The sequence below is a fragment of the Leptonotus elevatus genome, chromosome 11 (assembly GCF_054856555.1).
Source record: "Leptonotus elevatus isolate MCC_2025b chromosome 11, RoL_Lele_1.0, whole genome shotgun sequence".
Classification (NCBI taxonomy): Eukaryota; Metazoa; Chordata; class Actinopteri; order Syngnathiformes; family Syngnathidae; genus Leptonotus; species Leptonotus elevatus.
Genome location: NC_141249.1, coordinates 13,106,364 through 13,122,391, shown reverse-complemented (window position 1 = coordinate 13,122,391; position 16,028 = coordinate 13,106,364). Strand labels below are relative to the sequence as shown.

At 40.4% G+C, this 16,028-nt stretch overlaps 1 protein-coding gene across 7 annotated transcripts in view; it reads right to left on the bottom strand.

Annotated features, from left to right (window-relative positions):
- Positions 1 to 16,028, bottom strand: part of osbpl9 (oxysterol binding protein-like 9) — a 29,770-nt gene that overhangs the window by 12,139 nt on the left and 1,603 nt on the right. For 2 of the 7 annotated variants that reach the window (XM_086089193.1, XM_086089194.1), the window contains exons 3-8: positions 13,356 to 13,434; positions 8,172 to 8,248; positions 1,226 to 1,321; positions 718 to 765; positions 258 to 287; positions 124 to 174 (exon numbers count right to left, since the gene is read on the bottom strand). In XM_086089193.1, the coding sequence (XP_085945319.1) occupies positions 124 to 174; positions 258 to 287; positions 718 to 765; positions 1,226 to 1,321; positions 8,172 to 8,248; positions 13,356 to 13,434 (381 nt within the window). Of the gene's footprint in view, positions 1 to 123; positions 175 to 257; positions 288 to 717; positions 766 to 1,225; positions 1,322 to 3,044; positions 3,165 to 4,425; positions 4,656 to 6,303; positions 6,708 to 8,171; positions 8,249 to 9,090; positions 9,153 to 13,355; positions 13,650 to 16,028 lie in introns of those variants that run through there. The other 5 variants (XM_086089198.1, XM_086089197.1, XM_086089199.1 and 2 more) reach the window with 5 other exon arrangements.

Below are 16,028 nucleotides of genomic sequence, written 5' to 3'. Positions count from 1 at the left end.
GCAGTAACACCTTAGCTGGGAACTACCCCAGAAATACACAATTGTGGTCACATGATGATTACAGGGAATTGTCACACCCAAGCAGCAACACAAACACCACCCGAGCAAAGATATCGCTCTTACCTTGGCAATTTGCAGCAGAACAATACAGTGCTTGATGGACTCTACCATACTCTGAAAAAAAAGGCAGCGGAGCAAGGAAATAAGTAAGCAGGAACTGAAATGCAGGAAGGAAAGTGTGTTAAGTTTGGACTTACACAAGTAGTCTCCTTCAAATTTTCAATTTTCTGAAAGACAATCCAACAAGAAGAAAATACAGTTGAAAAGAAAATAATTCACATTTGCTGACAGTAAAATGGACATTATCTCCTGTGACCTTGGGAGTCACGGGGGAGGATGTTGACTGTCGATGTGTTACGCTGACAGCTGCTGAAACTTGCTTGAATTTCACATAGCGAGCAATTCCGGTGATAACAGGCTTTAATTCATCAAACAAAACAAAGTATTTGTTTGAGGGATAGACCGTATCAAAGTGTGTAAACTCGACTGCATGCTGATTTTGTCCCTTTACTCTTTGTTCCTTTGGCTTTCTCAAATGAATTTTTTTTTGAAAAAACAAACAAACAACATCTCTCTTTTTGGTACATTACAGGTCAGATTGCTTTCAGTGATTTTCGCCAGGCTTCTGATGGCCCGGCCAGCATTGCTGGCACTCACCCTGCGAGATTCATCCTCTTTGCAGTCCTTGATCTTCTCATCAAACAGCTGTGTGAATGACAGAAATCGCAATGAGGAAAGGCTGACGAGTGACTGACTGCATTTTGTGATCATGCAACATACTGTGCAGGACAGGAGAAGATTGTGCTAATACTGTTTCATTTTAAACGGCTTTGCTATTGCAGACTTTGAAACCCGTAAAACACAAACAAACGTATCTTGATCGAGATTGTCATGCACAACTATGTCGTCATCAGTCAATCAGAACACTGTGTGAGACATCAGGTGAGCGAGCATCGATGTATTAACTCGCTCACATGGGTTCTGATTTTTGTTTTGTTTAAATGTAGCTCTTTTTTTTTTGCAAATAGCAGAAAACACTACAGGGCTTGTGCAAAGAATATTCAAATGTTAGGTGAAGTACATCGACATTCAAAGCAATTAAGACACCAGTGTCCGTATGTGCATTTTTACTTGACAAAAGTCTGTGTTCCAATAGCTGTCCTACCTTCAACTGGTCAATCAGAATCTGTAGATAGGCATCAGCTTCTGCAAGTTTTCTGTCGAAGTCTTGGACACTCGGTACAAATCCTGTCTCTGCCTCCTGTGATTGGAAAAAGAAAGTAAAAAAAGCAAAACAAAGTGCAGAAGATTAATCGTGCAGTCCAGCTAAATGTCTACCAATGCAGCATGCATTTGTACTTGGTATTTGCGTAGGAAAATTATACATACTATAATGTAAACAATGTGTGTCATGTCCTGGCCATGTACGCTTTGTAAATACATATCGTGGCATACAGAAACATCAACAGGTCAGGAAAAATCTTCCAGCAACACACTTCACTGGTCTTCATATGAGCACTCTTGTTTATAGCCTTGCCTATACAACAGGCCAGCAGGTCTGTCTGGGATCAGTGCACTTAGGTTTCCATAAACCGAATATAGGCAACAAAGACAGCAGAGTTGATAGTGTGTGCGCAAACTGACCATGCTGCACATAATTGTTGGTTGATTAAAAACAGACTTAATCCAGGCACGGAGCAATTAAGTTAGGGGACAATTTAATTACACAATGGCCATTAGAAGGTCATTACTAGACTAATGGCATAGAGGATGGAGTGGGACATCCGTCTGGCGTTCATCCAAGTATAGTGGAACTTCTGAGGTCCAATGCCAAAGTGGTAGAAATTTGCAGTGGAAACAAAATGTTCTGGGAAAATATGATGGAAAAACCAAAGGAGATTATTGTATATTTTTGACTAGGGGTGTTAGAAAAAAATAGATTCTGCAATATATCGCGATATTACAGCACGCAATTCTTGAATTGATTCAATATGCGGCCGAATCGATTTTTAAACATCAATTTTTTATGGAAATATTCAACAAAACGTCTTACTTAGTGTTAGGATTTACACATTAAGCATGGAAAAATGTTATATTAATGGACATTAAGCCTTAATATTTTATATCGGTGCTGTTCAAACATGAAACAGACTGCAACCTGTTTGTTAAATGCAGTGGCTCAGTTATAAGCCTGACTTTTCAGATAAATAAATACATTTTCATACAAATCTTACAGTGTACATGTACAAGTTTACTCATTTGTACTTTCTAAACTTGAGTTTAAAAAAATTGAAAAAAAAAATTCCCGCAATTATCAATTTATAGATTTGTATCGGGATTAATCTGTATCGAATCGAATTGTGACCTATGAATCGTGATACGAATCAAATCGCCAGATACTAGGCAATTCACGCCCCTATTTTTGACTATACGTCACTCTGGCAAAAAAGAAGGAAGAAAAAATATATATATCATGAAGATGATAAAAACCTAAATCACTCCGGAGCATAAATTAAAAAAATTGGGGAGAAAATGTATTTTACAATCATGTCGACTCAGAACAGTACAGCAAAAAAAAAAAAAAAAATAATAATAATAATCCCCGTACCCTAATCGTGGGTGCGTTCGGAAATAATGTACGGAACAAGCGCGCACGGCTTCACTCCAACCGTTCAGGAACTCTGAGCGTTGTTCAAATGTGCCGTTCGGTTATTCAGTGTCGAAAAATAGGAGTGCCAGAGCCTAGTGTGTCCGGCAGTTCACGGAAGGGAAACAGTTCAAGCACGAGCTGCTGATTAGCTATATAACATAGGCTGCGTTTGGAAACTAATGGAAGGGAGTGTGCTCTGCCTCTCCGAACACACACACACGGCCACAGTGTTGTTAGGGCAGAGTGAATTTCCCAACGCATCTCCTGCCTGACAGCAACAAGAGAGTTCTGGTTGGACCAAACTTCCGCTTCTTTCTAATTAAAAATGTCTTACCGTAACGAGACTCCTGTGTTGCATTGTGGCCAAATGTATAATCCTGCTGGTTTATGGCATATTTTAGTGCTGTAACTAGTAAATCCTTGTTGTGCTTGCTAATGGCGGTAGCAGAGTTACGCCACACAATAGTTGCCATGACTACAGTTCTTGTTCTTCTGCTTCCATTTTTTCTTCTACTTTCGTTTGGCGGTTGGCATATACATTTGGTGCATTACTGCCACCACAATAAGCATGACACAAAGAAGGTGGCCACTGGTGGTAATGCATTACTACACTCTAAAAAGAGAATTGTTGAACCAATTTAAGATTACAAATTGAATCGTTGATCAATAAAAATAAAAATAAAAAAATCACTTCAATTGCTAGCACACGATTAAATTAAGTTAGTCCAAAGTGAATACATTAAGTTTAATTAATGAGTTCATTAAACTTAATACTTTGGATTGGAGTTATTTTTGGATTAATTGAATTCAGGTGAATATATTATCTTAATTATAAACTCATAATTACATTTATAATTATTTGACTTAATATATTCACTTTAGACTAACTTAACCCCTTCAGACCCATAGATGGTCTCAGTGGACATAACATATTCGCGTCTAAACCAATAAAACGCATAATTTGGATGATGTCAACACTTCTGGTTCTTAACCGACCAATCACAATCGCAAGTTGATTTGCATGATGTTCACGCTAAAAAGGTTGCATTTAAGCTTGGTAATTTTACAACACGTTACAGCCATATTATCCTGGTGTCCACTATAACTAGTGTTGTTCTGATACCGATACTGGTATCGGCAGAGGCCCCGATACTGCATTAAAACAGTGGTATCGGTGAGTACTAACAAGTACCATGCCGATACCATTAATTCTGACACTAATATAGGACTTTGGATGCAGCATCTTGTGTCTTGCTCATGCACAACATTCATTGATGTGTGACATGTGCACTGCATGCCGAGCTAAGATATCCTATTGGCCCTTGAATGCTCTGAACTAATGGCAGGACAGCTTTTTCATGTTGACAAAAAAAACAACAACTTAAGTATCGGTATGGTATCGGCATTTTAATTATTATTATTATTTTAATTACAACAACTTATGGGTCAACCAACATCACAAAACAAATTGTGCTAGTAGCCACAACAACTGAACTGACACGAAAACAGGAAAAAGTGCAGATTTATGTGCACAGACGAGACTTCCCTAAAAAAAAATACGAAAGGGAAGAAAACAACAACTCAAACAACAGCGGAAAACATATTAACGCCAAGGCTAACAGGAAGAATAACACAACAGATGTTTTGAGTCTGCTGAGCAGCCGGCCGCACTTTGCACAGCAGCACTCACATGGAATCCAATCATGTCATCAAACCTTTGCAGCCGCTACGCTTGCGCTGATTTTGCTCCGTCGCTCAGTGCTGGTGCGTCGTAGACCTGCAGGGCTTTTTCTTTCGGCTAAAGTGCATCTCAAGGGGACGTGAAGAAAAGCCATGAGCAGCCAAACGCCGCCCTGTAATCTATTTAAAAGTAAAAAGTGAACTCTTTTATAGGGAACAAAGTCTGAGTTTGCTCAGCTTCCATCGAGCTAACTGGCCAAACTTCCTCAAAGGGGCAAAGGTGCTTTCACTGACATGACTCATGACGGGAGGATATAGGTCGCTATGTGGGAGCCTGAACAAAAATAAAAATAAATAAACACAAATGGGGTCAATTTAGGTGATTAAATGCATCAAACACAGTTTTAATATAAAGTGTTGTACATTATCATCATTTGTTTTCTTCTTAACACATTGTCTTAGTATCAGATTAGGACTTTGTATTATTAGCATGTTCTTTAAAAAAAAATGACATGGACTCAGAGGGAAAACCAAAAACATGACCGAGACTATTAGTATCGCTAGCCTATCTATTAGGGGTGTGCAAAAAAATAAATAAATTGATTCTCATAAGAAACGCAATTTTCATTTAGTACGATTCAGAATCGATTCGAAATGTCCTCAAATCGATTTTATTTAAATTATTTTATACTGTCTTGCTTTTTTGTGTGTGCCTTTGTTTAGAGCGCTGTTCATGTTGTACCTGATTTGGCCACTGAGGGGCAGTGTAGTTCCACGCGGTCTAATACACTGTTAAGTGAAGCCACATTAGAGAGTAGAAGGAAAAAGTCACGATCAAGTTATTCCAATGAGTAGCGCGCTAATTAGCATTAGCGAGTCAGACTGGAGTAGATCATTACAATTCCTTGCACATCTATAGATTGAAGCAAAAATCATTGTCAATCAAATCATTTTGAATCAAAAATCGATTCTGAATTGAATCGCAGGCCCAAAAATCGACACTCAAAGAATCCCACCCCTACTATCTATGCTGTTTTGCATTGTGCGTTTGCATTAAAGGCATACTTGACTCATTTAGCCATTTTCAGCAATAAAAAGTTAACTGAAAATGACATCACAGATGCTCAGCGCTCGGGTAACAACCAATCATGGCTCACCTGATTTCTAAGTTTCGTCATGTGACGTTAGCAAACTGAGCCATGATTAGTCATTACGTGAGCCCCAAGCATATGTGATGTCATTTTCAGCCGAACGCAAGTGGCAAAATGTCTCTTTTGAATTAATTGTACATGAAAAATAATGAAGTTATCAAAATCATTATAGACAAAATATTAACTTCTTACTGCTGAAAATGGCTAGATGAGTCAGGTATCCTTTTTAGGCCTTCTGTAAGAAAGTTTAGTGCTTTGGTAAAATACACAGTATAAATCCTCTTTGTTATATTGTATGTACGACTGTAAACTTAGACTGAGAATGGCAATTAAAAAAATAATAATTCACTGTCTGCATGTTGTGAAGTTTGCCGCCACCATTTAAGTAATTCACATTTTTGCTACAAAGCAGCTGTTTGACACTGTAAACAAGATCTTGCAGACACGCCAGATGCTCACATCTTCACGGTTTCTTAAAATACCAGCCTCTCCAGTGTGCCCCTGCACTCCCACTTATTCCCACAGTAGCTCGTCACATCTGAGTGCCGGTGCCACATTCACAGCGGGAATACATTAAAAAGGAGCTTAGCAGGCGTCACACAGAAACAGTCAAACCCTCACAACACCAGACTTGACAAACAACGCTGCTCTCACCCCCTCCCCCTTTTGTATTTATCTTTCCACGCCGTTTGTCCCAACACCGCACTGCAGCCGTTGAAGTTGTTTCTGTGATGCAGTGGCGCGTTTGTGTGCTTTACTTACAGGGTGGCGCCCTCCAATAGACATGCTGAACTAAACCACGCGCATCTTGTCCATCAGGGCATTTAATCCCGACACAGGATCTCTCCTCTGCCTCTTGTTGTGCTCCGTCATTTCTTCAAACGAGGCACCCAGCGCTGGTTCAAGTTAGCGTTCTTCCTCACTCTTGCCTCCTCCTCTTTCTTAAAGGAACAACAAACGCTACTCTTTTGCTCCACCGCAATACGACAATAACCACCGCAGCAACCTTCACGGAGAGTTAACCGGGCAGTTGATCCCGTCTTATCTTCTATCAGCAGGGCGTTTAGTATGAGACAGGCAGCCGAGTTAATCCAGGACCCTCCCCTGGCAGGAAAGGCACATTTCCTCTCACGCAGGCAGTGGAGAAAACACACCAAGCAGCAGCAAACCCTGACAGGGGCAAGCATCACAAACGGCTGCTCCTATTGGCTGAGGCAGCCGGGGCAGATGTTTGGTTGAACTAGCAAGCGGCTCTCGGATTGGGAAGAGTGGGTCACATGATGCGATGACAGCAGCGTGTTAAGTCTGCATGTGTGTGCGCGTGTCTGTGTACTGAGCAATGCTCTTAGCTCATCAGATGGATTTGCCTAAAAGGGTGGTGGTGGTAGTGAGCAAATAAAGTTAAAAGAAGCAAAAGGAGACATTAATATTGATGCTCTTCAACAATGATATAATGGGGGAAAAAGGGCAATCAAATTTGGTTTTTGAAAGGAGATCTTTTGAAAAATTGGATCACAATAGAGAGACATAAAAAAAAAAAATCACACGTGCTTTAAACATAAACACATTCAAACGTATTAAGCCACACTTAAAAGTATTTCTCACCGCCTGCCCTCACATTTATACAAATTTCCAAATGAAAAGCAAACAGTGCTTGCTTCAAGCTGTTTTTGATACTCACGGTTGAGGTTTACAGTAAAACTGACTCACAGAACAGAGAATTAAGAATTGTATATTCAAACATAAAAAAAATAAAAATATACCAAATCATGTTTTTTTTTTCTAACCGAAGTCTGATAGCTACAGCTTTTTTTTTTTTATGAGTTTTTATAGTATTCGAGGTGGCTCCCCTTTGCCCAAGAGAAAAATGATGGGCAGGGTGAACAAAAAGGTGAATCTTTGCCATCACGTGGCTTTTCCCATGTATTCTTATGATCTTTATCAGTAAGTGTAGCAAATTTGAGGCGGCTCCCCTTTGCCCAAGAAAAGTTACGGGGGGGCGGCGGGTACAAATTCTCACAGGAGCCCTGTGAGAATATGAACAACAAAACAAGGGGTTCACTATGTAAACAACGCTGCTGTAGATGAGTTGACATCATATGTCACATTGTTAAACATTCTAAACTGTCATTAAAGTGTTAGAAATAGGCCAGCTGCTTTACAATAAATTTCCTGTTCACCTCTATGAGTGATAACATCATCCAAAGTCTCTTCTGAAAAGATTTATAAATGAATATGTGACGAATGTTGCATGTCTATTAACTATCTTCTGCAGCTGTGAAGATAGTTCCACGTTTTATCCATAAGCTGTCAGAACAGTATGCGATCCTCATTAGTTGAGGGAAGGGAAAAATAAATAAAGTAAAATATCAATCTTACAAATGACATCGTGTCCATACAGATTAAACTATGACCCTCCCAGCACGTCTTAAATTGTCAAATGCCACAGCAGCACATTGACGTAGTTGAAAAGACCACTTTCGAGGATACGTACAAACAAGGAGAAATAAGGAATTTGCATTTGCAGGCATTAAAACAAAAAAGTCCCCCCAGCTAAACTGAAAGTATTAAAACACACACAGTCAAAGTCAAAAACGAATGTTTATACAAACACATGCATGGCTTCCTACCCGGAGTTGGTGGGTGTGCCGCAGGATCGTTCCCTCTAAGGCGTGGATCCACTTCTCTCGCTCGTCTGCATCTCTGGCTGAAGGCACAAGCATACAGACACGCCCAGTGAGCCGTATTTCTTACATAGGCGTACTCTATCAGCAGACATTACACACGTGGACATTGAAAACGGCAGTTGGTGATAAAGGCAAGCAAAAAAATATATATATATATATTCAGGAAATTCTGTACCAAGACATCAGCACTGATGTCACATGTCTGAAATGTTTACATTTGGGTGAAATAGAGCATGACAAAGCTGCACCCTCATTGCACACGCACACAGCAACACCCTCATTGAACAGTGACCCAAAACACAACACGGGCATAACATGTAACAGTGATTAACACATTATTTTAAATTCATTAGATGACCGAGACCATCCAACATTATCAAGTGCTTTAATGTGGACTATTTCAATTTTAAGAATGAAGAATTCCACACGGAATTGACCTTTTTAACACAAATTTGTGCCGTCTCACTGGGCCTCAAATGAGAATTAAGGAATGAATTAAGCAAGCCGTGGAATCACTAAATTATTATTTTTTCTGTTCCAGATGCCAAGTAAATAACCATAATTTGATATTAAAATTAAGAATAATAAATGTTTTTCTTTTTCTTTTTAAAGGAAAACATTAGAAAAATCTTCAACAACAGATAAAATATTATGCCTATTGTTGCACTAACCATTAGAAAAACTAGCGATGGGTGAATACAGATACCAGGTATTGCGTATCGGCCGCCATTTTACGACCAGGAACAAGACTTTAGAAATTACAAGAAAAAAAATTGCCATTCATTTTATGCAATTTTACGGAACAATCATATATTTGGATATATAGGTCTTTCTTTAAAATTAACTCTCATTGAATACATACTTGGGCCTGGCATCAGTATCGGTGACTGGTATCAGTCTGAAAAAAAGTGGTATCAAACATCCCTAACAAAAAAAAAGAAAAATAATTAGGTCATTTTTAATCATGTTAATGTAGGGATGCTGTGGCATGTACCTGACATTAGGTGGTAGTCTAATACAGTTCACATAAACAGCCACAACATTAAGATGGATGAGTTAAGTAAGACAGGCTGAGAAGTGCAGAGAAGCTTTCGAACAAACGAAAGAGACAGCCTCGGCTCAGGCCAACCCACTCAGACAGCCCCTCGCTTCGCCCTCAGCCTAATAGACTCTCCAGAGGAAGAGGTTACAGAGGCTAATGTTATTTAGCTCCATTCTTGATGGAAGTAGCGCTGCGGGCTTGACATAGATTTTGTCACAGAACAATACAAGCTCTGCCCAACACTTTTATGGATTTATTTTCTCCCTGAAGGAAGAGCAGGTACATTACAGTAGGAATATGTAATCCTTCAGTTCATCTGCACAGACACATTAAGTATTTAAAAACCAGATGTGTTAAGAGAGAGAAGCAACAGAGAAGCAAGAATGAAGTGGAAATAAAACCAAGAGCAATCAAACCACTGTAGAAATTCTGCTACTTTAAGTTATTATTTTATTTTTTACGGTAGTCAAAATTACGACTCAAAAAGTTCTGAATTGATAGGCTTTTTATAGGATTTTGTAAAAATAAAATAAAAAAGTAAAAAAATATTTTTAAATTTAAGAGGAAAAAAATCTACACTTCAGTTACATTTTAATCATTTTATTTTAAGGGGATAAAAAATGTCAAGCAAAATATATCTTGCCATAACTGCATGGGTGGCACTTCTATGTAAAGAGGTCATCTTAGCGGCAACATTTCCATTTAAAATGCTTAGCGTCCGCTGTCCCCTCTGTCCGTCCAAAATGCATCTGAATTATTCATCCCGCCCTTTTTCTTTCCTCACGCCTCCATCTCTCCACCAGCTGATGTTTTTGTGCATGCTCTAGGGGGACGGAAGACCTATCAACATTGCCAAGACACCACAGTGTGCTGCAATGACAATGCATCATTTTAGGGTGAACAGAAATGTGTTTGTTTGGGCTGAATGGGTCATGGGTTATCCTACTAAAACTACTAGTCAAAATGGATGGATGGGGGGCGGGGGGGGCGGGGGGGATCTATCGCCCAGGTGGGTCATATCAAAGCAAGGACCACAACAGTCAGGAGGAGTTCTCATGCTGCTGACAAAAGTGGATGGGGAAGACAGGAAGGATGGCGACGGTAGATAAGAGGAGGTGAATGAGAGTGGAGGAAAAGGGGATGCTAAAAGGCTCTCAGGTAACTCCGAGACACCGCCAGTAGAGATGGGCTGATTAATAATGGATGCTCCTCTAAATAAAAGCACAGTAGAGACGGAGACACAATCGAAGCTGGCACAGCAGCTGAATAACAACTACACTTCCGCTTATAAGACGGACCGTCCCGTAGGAGGCATCGTGTATTAATCCCAGAAAAAATAGTTAGCGCAACACAACACTTAAGACACTATGTGTGACTTCAAAAATGAGAAAAACCCATCCAGTGAGACGGACAATCCAGCATCCTCAGACTAAGATCATTTTACTGCAGTGGAATCCCCTCGGCACAACATCCCATCTCCGAGCTAAAAGCCTGTCTAATGTTCGGCACGTATCTCGTGCTCATTTTCCACTTTTTCCTCCAGCAGGACAAGGGATGGCTCAGTGTCAGTCTGGATAGAAGATACCTGTCATCATCCAAACTGGAAATACATGTTAGACTATTTGGAATTTGAGCGATCATTTAATAGCGTTGTCATTATTTGGGGAATATTATTCTAAAAACGGCACAGGAGATTATCTCTGAATGTTAGTCTTGTGTCACAACAAGGAGCTGAAATCATACTGCTTGTACGAGTTGTGCCATAGTGGAAGTCTGGCTGGAGATTGGCATTGCCTCAATTTCTTCTTAAGGCCACCAACGAGTGAGACTGAATCAACAGCATCTCTGCTCTTTTAAGCCAATCAATTACGATCAATTATAGAGTCCATGATGGGCGAAATGGTCATCTAATGGTGTTCAACTATTACAACAGTAAAGCAGTGTGAGCATAGCCTGTTTAGCTCATGTTTTAAGACACTGGTACCTTGACATTTACCCATTTAAATGTCATTAATCCATTCCAGTCTAAAAAAATAAAAAATACACACACAATTTTTTATTATCAACAAAGAACCGTGTTATATTAAATACTGGACAATGTAAAGAAATTAACACTTTTTTTTATTTTTATAAAGCACAATTACTGTACCAATCGCTGGTATTGGGCCGAACGATTCCTAACTCATATTTTGGTTAGTTTAATATTTTTTTTGGGGGTGGGGGGGGGGGGGGGTGGGGTCCCAAATTATTGACCAATTTATTTAAAATGGCTTGCTGTTTTTTATGATGCAATGTTAATGGTTGAACAAAGCTGCTGTTTTTGTAGTCTCATGAAACATGACTACTTTTGAGTATGGCTAGGCAATTGTGCTTAAAGGCCATAATTAATTAGTTGGTAGCTATTGTAAACCACCCATCCAGCATTCTGTCATTTGTGCAAAATTAAAACTCACAAAACATTTGGATGTAATAGAACATAAGAATAACGGCATTTCATTATCCAGAAGACAAAACTCGTTTTCACGATTTAGCAAATTTTCAAGGATTCGATTTTTACAACATCGATTTATCAAATTAATTTGATTTATTGCCCAGCCCTACGCAGGAGGTACAATGTTTCGGCCTGATGCCAGCGATATGTCGTTTTTTGTGATGCATGTGTGCCTCTAAGGGGCGTGGCCTACTGAGTGACACCAGGTTGAGTTCTACAGTGATCCTTGCGAGTGCTCACGTTTCATATGTTTGTCCTGTTCAATAAACTGCTGAATGTGGCTCTCCTTGCCCACATGTGAGGGCATTACTGTACAATAATGGTTACTTCTTTCTTTTTTTTCATCCGCATAACTCAAATTTTGGCCTGCAACACAGAGCAAACAAAAAGTCAAGGTACCACTGTAACTAACAAAAAAATGCACAGTGAGGTGCAGACTGTGTTAAGATACTGACAGGAGTTATCATTCCTTGACTTTAAACATAGTTGTGTGCGATTACTTCCGTCCTGAAAATGTCTCAACCTGATAAAACAAAACTGATAGCATAGTCATACTTCCACAGTGAGTCAACAATGGATGGACGTGCAAGACTGCACATAGCCCTTTCTCTATCACACCTGACTAAACAATCTACCTTGCATGGCTCAAAAATGCCCTTGAACCGCTGCAACAAAACCAATACACCCAATCGACACTGGACACGCCGCTCCGCCAACACCCTCTCCTCTCCGTCTTTTCGCCTGGGAGTTGACATGCATGTGGTTTTCTCCTTACCCTTCCGTTTGTAGAACCACAGCATACAGCTTCGGAACACAGACATGGGAGTGGGCATGGAGGAGGTGAGAGGGGCGGGGGGCCCATGGACAGTGGCTGCTGGTGATGAAATGGGAAGTGAGAGGAAAAATGTACACCAGTGGAGGGATGGGAACGACGGATGTAAAGGAAAACGGGACGGCTGCTAGCTCAAAACCTGGCGGGGTGATGTAAGAAAAAAGTGCCTGCGGTGTGCTGGCTTGAGAAGAGGGAAAGGTTGGCACGGCTGGGAGGTGGTGCTGCCGTTGCTGGGAGCCAATCCCGTCCCTACGGTCGGACGGACTGGTTGTTACGGAGCCAGCAGCGGCGGGCTTCTAGCAAAGGACAAAGCGGCGGCGGCCAGTAGGGACCTGAGCTCAGCTTCCAGCTCAGCAGTATTCCATTATTATTCCCACAGGCGCAGCTGCAACACACGCAAGCAGCAATCTTCGCGCTCAGGAGTGCTGAGGAAAACAGTTTCCTTCCTTGTTTACCGTTTCCGGAATCTATTCGGCAGGCAGCGGAAACAAATCGCATTTATCCAACTTGGTGAGGTTAGGAGATGTGGCGGACGGGAGAAAAGCTTCAAATTGCTCATCACACTTTGACTGTGCACGCTTCCTGGCATTGGACAAGACTGACCCAAGTCTTTAATAAGGCAGGAAGGGGAAGGGAGGGGGAGCGAGCGAGCGAGTGAGAGAGACTGATGTGGCAAGCGAGCAGCGGCTATGGAGGAGACCACAGAGAAAAATATCCAGGGATGGAAAAAGACGGAGCCAAATGAAAAGCGGGCCAGCTCACCTTGGAAATGGAAAGTCTTCTGGTCCACTGTGATGGTGAATGTGCTGTCGTCCTCGTCATCGATGCCGATCACAGCGCCCTGGGCAAGAGTGAAGAGAGCGTGCGAGTCAGACCGAGAGAGGGGGAGAGACGTCACACTTCACTTTCCTTCCCTCGCCTTTCAAAATTACCTCGACTCCAAACTAAAAAAAAGGTTCCTCTCCTCCTGACATATCTTTCTCGCTCACACACAAAATCTGCGTGGCACACACATGAGCGCAGCCCCTTTGAAGCGAAGGGGGAGGAGGTGGGGTTTGGGAAAGCAGAGGAGGAGAAAGGCAGGGAGGGGAGGAGAGAAATAGACACACAAGGGACAGGCAGCCAACAGATTAAAAGGACTGCAGAGGAACAAGACTGCTGGCAACATAACAGGGTGTGTGACTCACAGCTGCCTGCCTACTGCACAAACCAAGCAAGGGACCGTAAATCGACAACTTCTGAGAGATTGACATGAACTAAGACATTTAACATTTTATATTCATGTTAGTATGTATACTACTACCAAGTAAAAAAAAAAAAACTACACCAGATTTCCATAAAACTTAGAAGGTGTAGCATGGTCTATTGTTGAATCTTTTTATGCCTCAAGTCAAGTCTTTCCTTCTCGAGTCTTTTGGTTGTTTTGCAGTGAGCAAATGCTTATTAACGCACATTACCGCCACCTATAGATTTGGACTTGAATGTCAACAATGATAACTACAAGTCAAACGTTGTGGACAGTACAGGAGAATTTCTTTTCTAAGATGCTGGTTAAATAAATATAGTTGCTAGAGCCCAACTGATTCATCTTGAGCTCTTAAACACGGCTGATTTATTTATCTTGATCTTATCTGCAAATTAAAACTTTCAAAATTTTTGCCAATTTTTCTCACTGGTGTAAAGTGTGTGTGTGTGTGGGGGGGGGGGGTCACACCACTGTAAATCACATCTTTATTGTTATAACTTGTCAAGGGACAACAAAAGAAGTTATATAAAACTTAATTGGCATTCAGAAATGTGTGATTCCAAAAATCGGAACCAGCATTAGACAAAAAATAATAATTCATATTTGTTGGGCCTTTGTACTTACAACAGAGAGTATTAAAACAAAAAACACAAGAACCACAATGGCAACGGGTGAGTGAGTCAAGAATGTGAAGGTGTATTTTGTCACCTTGTGCAGTTCGCATAAGTGTAAAAATGCAATTCTGCGCACTCATTTCCTAGTTGACGTAGGCTACGGTCATCGTCCACGCGCACCCCTGTCAAGGGATACGTTTCGTCACACAATAATCTGTGTATAATTTAAATGCACTAGAAAGCAGCATTTATAGTCAGGTAGAAAAGAAATATGTTGCAAAAGATGAAAGAGAATTAACCCCACCATAGATGGTGCAAAATATTCATTATGTATTAGTAAAAATGTGTAGCTTTTCCTGTTACCCATGCAACGGAATGGAATCATATTTACTTACAATACGCTTGACCCAGTAAACAGTTCGGTGAAAGAAATCGGCACATAAGGAATGTTCCTAACCATAAAGGACCGAATCATACATTTTGATCAATGGATGACTGCAGGGCACAAATTGTTTGACTTTGTTAATCATTTATTGAAGGGCAATAATGTAGTACTCTGAACTGTGACCTCTTTCACATCAAAGGTTTGTTGATGTTGTTGATGTACGTGTGACTTGGGAGAGAGTGAGGCCGCCAAAAATAGCACATCTAACGTTCGTTCACGGCTGTGCGTTTCAACAAGTCCAGTGCAGCGATGAAAGCGATAACGCTGTTAAAAGATGAGACTGTCTTCTCCAAATTGGCAGAAAATATGCAGAGCGGCGCAAATTGCTTTAACAAAGAATTATCTGTTATAATCTTGTCAATGATAAGTGCCACACTGCCAGGACAAAACTGTTAACTCTCTCCACTCCAGCAAGTTGAGGGCAGTATTTCGCAATGACCGAACTGTAGTGAATTGGTGTAAACTATGCGCATATCAAGTTGAACATTTCCACTGGAATGCATGTTGAATCACTCCCTCAATGTGCTGAACTTGGACTGGTCCTTTTTTTATTAACATTACACAATGGATAGTTGGTACGCTGTAAACTACTGCCATCTGGTGGCAAAATATCAACAAGCACAACAAAATCTTAAGGCTGTCAAATTGGACAACGGGGAAAACAAGGCACATCTGTGTAGTACAAATATAAAACACGAAAATTATATACTAAGCATATATTTGTGGCTTAAAAGTGTTTTCCATATAAATATTTACTTCTGTTGTTACAACTGTGTTTGCATAGGTTAGTGATGGACTATGGCGTGTTCTGTCTTACTTACAATTTTAGCTTACGTTGCCATCATAGGAAGTAAGCAGAGGACACCTTTCATTACTGAGTTTATGGAAGGGTATATGCAAATGAATCCGGCGGCACAATGAAGGCCTGCTGTTTTAAAAGTATATAAGAAAGTAACACATTAATTTAACACATTAAGCTTGTGAGATGTGTCTGAAATGTTTTCAAAACAAAAACTTTTTTACGGTATTTGTTTACCAGAAACTGATGTCTTCATTTCCTTCAGAGTAAGTATTATTTTTTTTTAAAAAAATATTATTTAGTCAATTCTATGCAGATTTTCACTATTTGT